The sequence below is a fragment of the Dasypus novemcinctus genome, chromosome 15, assembly GCF_030445035.2.
Source record: "Dasypus novemcinctus isolate mDasNov1 chromosome 15, mDasNov1.1.hap2, whole genome shotgun sequence".
In the NCBI taxonomy this organism is placed as follows: domain Eukaryota; kingdom Metazoa; phylum Chordata; class Mammalia; order Cingulata; family Dasypodidae; genus Dasypus; species Dasypus novemcinctus.
The window spans coordinates 95,973,133-95,984,328 of NC_080687.1; the positions used below are offsets into that span (position 1 = coordinate 95,973,133).

At 45.1% G+C, this 11,196-nt stretch overlaps 1 protein-coding gene across 4 annotated transcripts; it reads left to right on the plus strand.

The window, feature by feature from the left end:
* Positions 1-642: 642 nt before the first annotated feature.
* Positions 643-10,859, plus strand: LOC131273460 (thrombospondin type-1 domain-containing protein 1-like). 4 transcript variants are annotated; one of them, XM_058276684.1, is made up of 5 exons: positions 643-729; positions 3,359-3,519; positions 4,714-5,353; positions 5,596-5,809; positions 10,236-10,859. In XM_058276684.1, the coding sequence occupies exons 2-5, from the start codon at positions 3,438-3,440 to the stop codon at positions 10,293-10,295; spliced, it is 996 nt and encodes a 331-aa protein (XP_058132667.1). In that variant the 5' UTR covers positions 643-729; positions 3,359-3,437; the 3' UTR covers positions 10,296-10,859. The 4 variants fall into 4 exon arrangements, with proteins under 4 accessions (XP_058132667.1, XP_058132668.1, XP_058132671.1 ...); XM_058276685.2 differs by lacking the exon at positions 643-729 and adding an exon at positions 759-2,738; XM_058276688.2 differs by lacking the exon at positions 643-729 and having other exon boundaries at positions 2,753-3,519; positions 9,448-10,859.
* The last annotated feature ends 337 nt before the right edge of the window (positions 10,860-11,196 follow it).

An 11,196-nucleotide genomic window follows, 5' to 3' on the forward strand; every position in this document is an offset into this window, starting at 1 on the left:
ACAAATTTTATCACACATTAGCGTACCCAAAAACAAGTGCGTGCAGCTGTTAAACAAGATGGACCTCTATCCTCTTGTATTCTTTTAAAAAGACAACCTTAACACTTGCAGACTAGAGTTCTAAAAATGTCTAGTTATTTTTAATTTAAATTAAATATCCCGGTTCCAGGGGAGGAAAAATGTGGATGAACTTTACCTGTTTTGCTTTGAAACTTTTAAATGACATTTGGGAAAACAAGTTTTTTGGGGAAAGCCTACACATTATGCCATTTCAAAGACTTAATTTTGTGATCGCCCTCTAAGAAGAATGACATGGTGACAAGTGCTTGCATACGAGGCCTCGGGAACGCCCGGCACCAGCCTGGCAGGGGGGTGTGTTGGGGTGGGGGCAGCACGCGCTTGCCGGGGCTGCGCCCCCTTCCAGCTGGGCCCTGGACGGCCGCTCCCGCTCCCCGCCGGGCTTCCTGTCCAGCGCCGGGCGCGCTGCGGGCGGGAGCAGAGGATGCGCTCCCGGAGCGGGGGAGCAGGCGGCGGACCTCGCCCCGGGCGCCCCCGCCCTCCGTGCCGCCCTCCCCGCGCCGTCGGGGGCGGGCCGGGCCAGCCGGGGTGCGGGGTGCGGGGCGGGGTGCGAGGCGGGGCGCGGGGCGCCGTCGGGCGCCGCGGGATGCTCGGCCCGCCCGCCCCCCAGACTCGCCCTCCGCGCACGGCGCCGGCGCCCGGCACACCGAGGTAAGGAGAAGCCCGCGGCGGGCGCGGGCGGGGCTCGGCGGCGCTGTGGGCCCCGCAGCCCGAGGCACCGAGCCGTGAGCGCACCCCGGCGGCGCCCCGGGCGCCCTGGACGAGTCGCGGGGCTCTCCTCCGCCGAGGGCCGACCTGCTCGGCGCTGCCTCCCGCGCGCGGGGCTGGGGGGACCCGGCCGTCCCGAGCCGGGCGCGGGCAGGATCCTGGGACCCTGGACAAGGCGCGTCTGGGGTTGCTCTGCGTTTCGGGGGTTTGCTTCTTTCTAAGACTAACCTCCTTTTTGGGGGGTGTGTGCGAGCAGCGTGTAGGCATTTGGGAACGGCCCCTGTTTGCGTTGCTCTCGCTGACGACGCGGGCGGGCCCGCTCCGAGCCTGAACTTGACTGCGGCCTGCCCGGGTGCCGGGCGCCGCGCTCTCCCGGCCTCGCCTGCGCGCGAGCGGCCGCCTCCAAATGCCGGCGTGTGCACCCACGAGCAGCGGTGCGTGGGTTAGGATTTCCCGTTTATTCCTGACTAGCTGTTGATCCCACGGACATGACCGCAACACGTTCTTCTTTTTCTGCGTCTGTGAAGACACTCCGGGGGTTGCAGAAGCATCTATTTTAGCTGGTTTCCGTCAAAATTAGGGTTACGAGCTTGGCGCGATGCCCTTGGCCGTCAAGAATTTTCCCAACTCCCCGCCCCCCAACTGATGGCGTTTAGAATTTTTTTATAAATGTTTTTATGTATATGAATGCTATATATGAGTATTTAAAAATGTGCACAAAGTATACCTAAACTAAGCTCTTGTTTTCTTAAAAATGATTCTCAAGCCAAGCATAAACGGCCCGTTGTGGTATTGGGCACAACTTTTGGGAAGCAAATAAGTAAGCAAGGTTAAAAAAAAATCGAAGAGGTATGACCTCTTCTTAAAAAAAAACAAACTAATGTTATTTACCCAGCATTCTATCCCGTTCTGGGGGATGCTCTAACTTCTTACAATTCAGGGTTAAACTAGTAAAACGTCCGCATTTAACTTTGAAAGCCTGAAAACGTTAATAAAATCCATATTATAATTTATAGGTGGCATCCTGGTTTATTTTATAATTACATTTCCATTTAGCATATAAAATATCCTAAATACAGATCATCACACAATTCTGCGTTCATTTTCATGAGAAAGAAAAATGTGTGATGATCACGCAATCAGTTGTGATTAGGGACTTCTTTGAAAAGTGGCTATCATGAGGGAGCAAGTAAGTGGGGAGAAGCAAGCCCACCCTTTGGGATCTAGGGGGCCTCTTGTGTCTCCCTATTTTGGTGGCCGAGTATCAGTGGCTGTAAAGAAGCATTTTAACAGCCCTAAAGCCCCACCCGTGCCCGAGAGGTAAGAGCCCCTTGTGCCAAGTTCTCACCAGCCGCCTTTGAAGAGCTTTCCCTCTCTGTGGCCCCGTGAAGGGTTCCCTCAGATCCACAGCCCCTTCCAGCAAATGGAATTTTTTGTTGTTGTTGGGGGTGGGGTGAAAGCCATGCTAATGATCAGCATAATTACACTTCAAATCTCTGCTTCCCTTTGAGGAAGTGCAGTATTTCCTTTGTTCAATCAACTCGTACTGAAAGAAAGCTGATGGGAACGCACCAGTTTCCTTTTCATTGAATTTTGGATTATTTCAGTCAGCCTTCCTTTCCTCCTTTCTGTTATCTGAGAGGATGTGGCATACATTTATTTGGAAAACACTCTACTTGCGTATTAAACTATATAACTTTTGGACAGTGGGGGACAGTCGGGGAATGTAAACATTAAGTAAACTGTTTGGTAGCCCCAAGTCTACACGACTTGAGTGTGAGGAAACTGCCCCTTAAATGTCCTTGCGTCTTGTCTAGTCTACGAGTGTGTAATACAGAGCAGGAGCCTCTGCTCACAGTAACTGAACCGCCCGCCCCAGCCTCTCCTGCCCGCCAAGGGGCCCGGGAAGACTGCTGCCTGGAGCCCATCTCCTCAGCCGTCAGCAGCAGCAGGTACTGGGGGGCGGTCGTGACTGATGTGTTTTCTCTTCAGCTGGCCCTGGAAAGAAGGGGCAGCAGGGCCCCTGGTTCACCCCGCGGTGCAGTGCTCTGCGGGCCTTTCCTTTAAATGGCTGGGTGGGTTGAATGCGGCGCCTAGACACGCGCGATGGCGCAGTCCGGGCAGCACATCGGTTTTGCAAGAGAACGTTTGAAAACTCAGTTGTAGAAGCAGGGCAGGGAGGGCTGGTCTACACAGCACAGCGCCACCCAGATGTTTGGCCGAATTTTGTAAATTCATCAGATAAACAATGTGAAAATATATTATCCAGACGTGACACAAATAGCAAACTCTACACTTAAGGATGTGCATGAAAGGTAAGAGACGTGGTGTTGTGCACAGGTCGTCTTTGGGTGCTGAGTACACCGGGTGACCTTACCACGTGAGCTGTAATGCAGTGCGGGGTCGTCCGTGGCTGCAGGTTATTTCCCCGGGGAGAGTTTGTTTCTTTCCCATTTTCCTGTTGGTATACCCTAGGAAGCTGACCTCCTTCAAACGGTTTTGTCCTGTCATGATTCCTAGTCTGTGACTCCCATGGGACAGAGCCGTTGTTACCTGAGGTTCCTAATTTCAGGTGTTCCTGAAAAACATTCGTGATTTGGTTGTGAGAAAGGACATGAGGAGACCAAAGACCTGGGATTTCGCTGATCAGAATGAAACAGACGTTGAAAGACTTTTCAAGCTTCCTCTTGGTGGTCCTCTGTGACTACGGTGAGTGTGGCGCACCTAATGCAGGTACGGAAGGAACGTAAGCGTGAGCCTTCTACATGTACCCATGCTGACGACCCTTCACGAAGGCGGCAGGGGCGGGTCTGTGGGCAGTGCCGTTTCACCTGTGGCCTGGGAGCAGGTGCAGCTCAGTGTGGAGCGCCTGCCTGTGTCTGCCAGGTTCCAGCTTCAATCCCCGGTGCCTGCTTAAGAACAACAACAAAATAGAGCCATGCTCCTGGCGACTGCGGGTGCTCTTAAGGAGCTTCAGGGGTTCAGCATGAGTGATTCAGATATCATTTTAAATGTTGTAGCTCTTTTTAAAAAGTAAGATAAAATGCCTCACTCCCACTGCAGTGCTTTAAATCCAGAGCTGTTTCTTACATCAGCCGTGGGCTGGCCGATGACTACAGTGCCAAATTCTGTCTCTTTGGCTGTGTCTTTGGATAAGGTTCAAAGCAGAAACAAGCATTCTTGTGTGTGTTGTGTTCTTTCCACTTTTCACTTCAGCTGTTCTGGTGGGTATCTTTTTAAAAAGATATGATTTATCCCAGTGGACTGATACTTGCGAGGCTAAAACTTCCAAGAACAAAACTAGTTATTTTAGAGCCGGTCAGTCTCTGAGAGCCCACTCCAGCCCTCGGCTGGCCTGTTAGAATGAAGTGCCAACATTGCTTACCCGTCTACAAATTGCCGCTCTGTACGAACCAAGGGGCACTGGTTCCTTTGCGTGTAAAATTTCCCAAGTATTTGTCTTGAGTGTCAGACAATAAAAGCTTTGAAGTAAATGTCGCACCTCACCTTTTAAGTGATCTAGAGAAGTGTGCATTGTGTCACTTGAATCAAGCTTTCTCTCACTTCCCTGTATGTCCATTTTTCTCAAAGCCCTAAGGACTGGAACCTGATTAAAATGAGAAATGTGAGGGGTGGGATTTTTGTCTTGAGAAGTATCAGTTGTTATTCTGATTCTTTTGAACCCCAAGTGTTTACAATGAATTATTTTAAACATGAGCGCTAGAGGTGAAGATGGAGGAACAGAGCCCCTTTAAGATGGGGACAGTGCAGGGTCCAGCTCCCAGGCCCACCCTCACCACCATTTTACGCCCACCTTGGCTCAGCTCCACCTCCTCTCGTGTCTGAAACGCTGTCTTCGTCAGTGTTATCCGATGGCACTGTTCCACTCCTCGTTTCTCAACACCAGGTCTGACCATCTCATTTCAGTTCTCGGAGACGCCGAGTACCTCCTCCTGGGAGAGCCAGGCCATGTTGCGCTCAGCAACAGCTCGGTGTCCGTGGCCTTCCAGTACGTCGACGGGGCAAACGGGACACTGTGGAACGTCTCCGTCCTGCTGGTGGAGGCCAGCACCAACCGGACTGTCGCCACCAAGCACCTCCTGGCCATCCAGGCGCAGGGGACGCTTGAGTTTGAGTGCTTCCACTTCAAGGAGGCCGGGGACTACTGGTTCACCATGTCCCCAGACACCACGGCCAGCCGCCCCCCCCGCGCCCCAGGGGGAGAAAAGCACCTTTCTCCAGGTGGAGTGGCCCGTCTTTCACGTGGACCTGAGCCGGACGTCCCAGGCTGCGGGAGGCGCCTTGCGGGTGGGGCTTTTTATGCCACAGCTGCTGTGCCCGTTCCCCGGGGACAGGCCCGGGTCGAGGTGGACGTCACCCTCTGCAGCAGCCTTCCTGGGGCGAGCGCTCGGCAGGGCCGGCCGCTGGAGACGAGGTGCAGCCAGAGGACAGCGCTCGCTCAGAGCCAGTGGGTGGAGGTCGCTGCGCCCCGGTGGGCCCAGCAGCCTCGGTCACCGCGGTGCTGTGGCTCCTGGGCGCAGCTCGGTCATTATCGCCGCGGGTGTTGGTGAGCTTACCAGCAGGTAACATCTAGCCAAAATGGCCGCTGAGCATGCTAATGGCTATGGCAAACGGCACCGCCCTCCTTCCTCACCACCTTCCCGCCAGAAAAACCCACGGGCGCCAGCTTCAAACCTGCCTCCTCCAATCAACAGCCGCTTCAAATTACCCCAGTCCCCTAGCCTCTCTGTAATTGCCACGTCACCCTAAGCCCTTACCCCTCCTATATAAGCTGTATCACTTCCCCAGTAAACCAGACCTGCGCCACGAGCCTGCGTCTCCGGAGTGGTTACTGTGTGTTCAACCTGGCTGTGTGATTCCGGGGCTCCGTCGTCACTTACCTCGCGGACAGGCAGCCTGCCCCAACCGGGAGGGGTTCGACAACAACTGGAGCCCAAACTTTTTGCCCCCCCTCCCCATTCACCAGCCTTCAGCCGGATCCACATCGATCCTCTTCCTATCGGTAAGTGAAGCTCAGTATGGGCAATCTAGCCTCATGTGATTAAGCACCACAAGCACGGGCGTTATATGCCCTATTAGCTAGCTGCCACGTTAAAATCACTGAAAAAGAGCGCTGTCAGTATTGGGACCTTGTTGTCCATTTTAACCCATGGCTTTCCACTGCTGCAATATGGTATCCTGCCACTTGGGCTAAATTGCTCAGGTGAGTCAAATCTGCTAAGGCCCACGAAAGCAAAACCTTCCCTCTTAGTCTCATACCCACTCTTTTAGCTATTCACGGCTGCCTTACAGGCACCCTGCCAGACACTGTCTAAAACTGCCGGAGTCTAACTCTCTCACTGCCATGCCTACTACACCTCCCTTTTCAGCTCCGCTTACTAACTCTTTCATTGCTGCGCCTCCTACACCTCCTCTTTCAGCTTCACTTACTGCAATTGTCCTTAATCACCACCCATTCACTCCTCCTCACTTCTTTCCAGTAAATTACCACAATGAGATTCTCCTTCCTTTTAGGATCCTTGGGATCATAAAACCATGACTCACCTTCATAAAGCCATTCAAGAATATAGTCTTAATAGCCCCTGTGCTCACTTGTTATTAAACAGCATTTCTCATGCTCACAATACACCTATTGATTGGAAAAACCTAGCCCTTGCTATTTTAACCCCCGGAGATTATATTACCTGGAAAGCTCTCTATTATAATGAAGCTGAACATGTAGGTACACAACATTACTAACGGAATAACAGTCATTCCCCCAAGCACTTTGAAACGGGAGGAGCAATAGACCCTTCCAAAGGTTCAGGCTAGCTGTCCCACCCCATACTTTGAACAATGTTTAACCATAACTAAACTAATAACAATGTTTCCAAGTACCAGCTTGCATGTTACAGGCAGCATGGATTCCAGAAGAAATTTTAAAAAGTACAGTCTAAGATGTGATTTAAAGGAGAACTTAAAAACAGCTATATGAAGAAAATAAGAATTATGGGTTAATTGTAAACTGTATGTTTCTGTTAATGTGTTGTAATTGTTTTGTGTCTGTTCATTCAATGTCAGTGTATATTTTAATACATCCAGATGGTAATATAAATTAATAAAAATTCTAAAAAGAGTTCTATTCAAATGGCCAAAAATTAAATAAGCACTTATATTAATACTTAAGTTTAAATGTTAATAAGTGTTAATAAAATCTCCACAATGATAAAACTTGTAAGTCTTGATTAACAAAATTACTATAAGCCTTTTTATAAAAAGTTGTTCTTGCCTAGATTGAAATGAATAGTTGATTTTTCTTCACAGGATAAAATGAAGGATGTAAAACTTAAATGAATATTAAAGAAGGTTCAAAGTTTGTGAAAATGCTGACTGAAATTTAATAAGTTTCTTCTAAAAAGTGTGTTTTGTCCTAAAATAGGATGGCTAATTTTCATAAATTCATGGGACCTAAAGGCATATAGAAAGTTTTAGAAGGTATTGTGGTAACTTTAAGTAAGGAAATGTGTTCTGTGAAGGTAAAATTTGTCTTAAAATAATATAATTATACTCTATATGGTTATAAATAATTATAAGAAATTTAGCAAAGCATTGTTTAAATTTAAGTGTTTAAATGGCTAATTCCAAAAAGTCATTATTAAACAAACCTGAGTTAATAATAATAATATTAGTAATAATAAAATGTAATTTTACAACAGGAAAACTTGGCAGCAGCCAGCCTCCCCTGACAACTTGTTTCTAGGAGACTGTTTCAATATTGCATGCTATTAAGTATTTGAAATAAAGAAAAATTTATTATTTTAACAAGCTTGTTTAGTGTTGATGGTATTATGTTGTAAGAAGTTTGCTTGATAACTTTGTACGTGGGCTATATGGAATGTGTTTTTATTATTAAGGAAACAGGAGATGATTTTGTCCTACAATAAAATGATTGATTATTGGGAAAGAGTAGAGTGTGGAATAAAACCTAGGTGAATACTAAAGTGTAGAAGTTCGTAGAAAAGAAATTTTTATGATTAAAGTTAAATAAAATTTGATGGGTCTATCTATAAAATTTTAAAAGATTTAGTATCAAGTAATATACTAAAGCAAATTCAAAATTTTCTTCTTTCTCAAAGTTTCTCAAGTCATTAATCTGTTTTGGTAAAAAATTTTTATCCTCAATAATCAGTATACAAAGAAAGTCTGTTTTATCAAAATAGCTTCTTGTGCTTTAACCTCATCATTTCCTCAGTGTTCCAAGAAGGAAAAGTCTTATCTCTTTTAAAAGAACATAATGTTCAAACCTGCTTTCTCAAAATCAAATCCCAAAAAGTAGCCTTTTATTCCAAACTAATTATAAGAGATTTGTTCTTTTACCTTGAAAGAAAAATTAAAGTAATAGGTAAGTTGATTTAACATGTTATAAGTCGAATAGAAGGTGTTTAAAAGTGTTATAAAATTAACAGTTTTTTTTTTAACCCTCTATTAAAGTTGTATGAGTAAAAGGGTATAAATTTACCAATATTTCAGCATATAAATTTACCAATATTTCAGCATAATATTAAACAGAAGTACAATGTGGTTAATTATGGTTTTAATTATCATAAAAGGGCATGTGTCACAGAAACAACCTCTTATCATAGATTAAAATAACAACACTGTAGTATGCAGCAGTCCCAAATACTGCTAGTTTGTTGCAAGAAGTTAATGTCCAGCTGTGTTGCTATCATTTTGTTTTAAAACTTGCTAAGACTTTCTTTAGTGTCTTCTTAGACAGGTCAAACCAGTCTGCACTCTCCTATCTGTGGAAAACCCAACAATGGTCTTTTGCAGTGCTTTTCAGGCCTGTGTACATAGCCCAACCATCTCTCCTGGCATGGTGATAATAATCTGGCTGTGTAGAAAAAAAATCTGTAGCTGAAACCCTACTGATGACGTTAACCAGGAATCCTTTTTTTTCAGAATTAAAAAAACATCAGAGACAATAGTATCTTAAAAGCCTAAACTAGGCAAACAATTGGAAGAAGCTGCAAAGTCCCTGCTGCTCTATCAAATTTTTAAATGTTGTTTAGTTGGGTAAGATAAAACTATACTTTCTGCCGTAACTAATAAAGTACAATGTTTTCTCATGTTAATAGAATTTGTAATATTATTAAAATACTAAAAATCTTTCATCCCTCATTTAGCTCAAATATTAAAACCATTGTTTGTATTAATTGAGAAAAGTCCTTCACAGAATTAGGAAAACCTCCAGCAAGCTGCTTTAAATAATAATAAAAGGAAAGTAAATTGTGGACATTAACTTAGCCTATGAATTGGATGTGGCAAGCACCAATATTGGCTTTGGGTGGAGTTTGTGGCAAAGGCAAATCTAAACAAGAACCCCTTGGGTCTTAAACACAGTTCTGGAAGAAGGCCAAAAGTACAATATAAAAAAGCAATTGTGTGCAGCATAGGAGGTCCTGTGAAAAGTGAAAGATTTAACCCAATAGTGTCTATTCACTCTGAAAACTGCTATTCCTATCCAGGGGTGGATTGCAAATACTAAAAGCAAGACAGTAATAATGGACTGTTGTAAATCATCCTCAGATCTATGAAAAAACGTCTGGAATACCTGCTAGTAGTAACAGGTGACTGTCATGTCCCTACCCACCCCACTAGCATCCCTTTTAGGACTGTTGACGCAGATGCCTTTATGAAGATCCAGGGCCCTACCACTAGAACCTGAGAAAAGACAAGGTGGCTCCACTGAAAAGGCAAACATCATGAGTTCCAAACCTTGTGGTGCCTATCCCAGAAGTTCTGGCTGCCTGTTACTTGCCAACAGCTCATAGACATCCCCCATAACTTCCTTCATGCTTACTCCATTGACTGTGACATCATATCCCTTCTGCTTTTGAGAGGAATGAGCCCCCAAATGCACAATTCAAATCCTCTGGGGAGCAATACAACAAAATCCACCTGAACTGTATTCCTTACTTTACTAAAACAAAAAGGGGAAAAGTGGAAATATGGCCAGAGGATAAAATACTTCACTGAGACCTGTGGCAATTGCTGCCATGCATCACATTAACTTTACAAATCCTGGAACTGTGAACTTGCAGCTTGTGTCTGCCTGTGGACTTTGGGCCTCTGTGCCCTCTCCCTATGCTATTGTGGCAGGAACTGTTAACATTACAAAGGAAAATGGATACCGGCCCCTTGGGCTAATGACACTCATAGTCATAACCTACAAAAGAATTTGTGGAAAGATTTTTCTGGGAATAGCACATGCTATAGATGGATTGGGACTAATAGTAAGAATGGTCAATATTTGCATTTAGATCAAACTCATCATTTTCTATCGTGTGTAAGAGATCCTCATGTGTTTGTGGTTGGAAAACAAGCTATAACTAAGAATGCTCTATTTTATAAAAGTGGGGCATTGTATAACTGAGAATATTTTACAGAATGGAGATTTCATTACAAGGCTCGAAGGCAGTGGGGAGTGTGGATCCCAGTGCGACTGAACTGAATTTGGCAATCGTCACCTGAGAGTCAACTGCTGTTCCATATGGCTCAAGAAATCCTGAAGTGCTCAAAGCGATTTGTGGGACTGTTAATAGCTGGCATATTGGAACTGATTGGTGTTATTGCAGCTGCTGCTACAGCTACCATGGCCTTGCATGAGACTGTGCAGACTCAGCAATATGTGCATGATTGGCATAAGAATGCTAGTGACTTATGGCAAAGTCAAGAACATATTGATGAAGAATTAAACAGTAGAGTTAATGATCTAGAATCAGCAGTTTTACATCTTGGAGATCAAGTATATAACTTAAAATTACTTAGAGGATTAAAATGTGATTGGAATGAGAGTAATTTTTCTTTACTCTGCTTGCCTATAATAATTCTATGTTTGACTGGGAAAAGATTAAAAATCATTTGATAGGTCATAAGCGTAATATGTCATTCAAAATAGAAAAATTACAGAAAAAGATATTGAAAATGTCTCATAATCAGATATATGTAGCTGATGATAAGGATATCTTTAATTATTTGATTTCTCATTTCAATAAATTTAATCTAGTAAATTGGTGGAAGTCTCAACATTTTTTATCAGCATTAGGAATAGGACTTTGTGTGTTAATCTTGTTGCTCATTGTTGTTGCCTGCCTGGGACAAGGTGTTTCCCGAAGACTGCACCATGTGAATGGTACGGGACAAGCCAATAATTTGGTATTTGCACGAACCTGGCAATGAGTTCCCTATGGTCACTGCACTTGGCTGGTAGTCAATGATGGGTACTCTCAGACAAGGGCAATCTAAGACAGGCACAGTCACCCTGACTAAAACAAAAAGGGGGACATGTGGGAAACAAAGGCATGTTGTTTCCATGGAAGCAAGTTACTTCCTTGACCACTGAGTCAT

What these genes read in the sequence shown, in the direction of transcription:
- LOC131273460 (XM_058276684.1), top strand. Translation starts at nt 3,438, where the DNA reads ATGAAACAGACGTTGAAAGACTTTTCAAGCTTCCTCTTGGTGGTCCTC. An exon ending in GTGTGGCGCACCTAATGCAG is followed by an intron (nt 3,520 to 4,713) that starts GTACGGAAGGAA and finishes ATCTCATTTCAG; the next exon opens with TTCTCGGAGACGCCGAGTAC. An exon ending in CATTATCGCCGCGGGTGTTG is followed by an intron (nt 5,354 to 5,595) that starts GTGAGCTTACCA and finishes TCACTTCCCCAG; the next exon opens with TAAACCAGACCTGCGCCACG.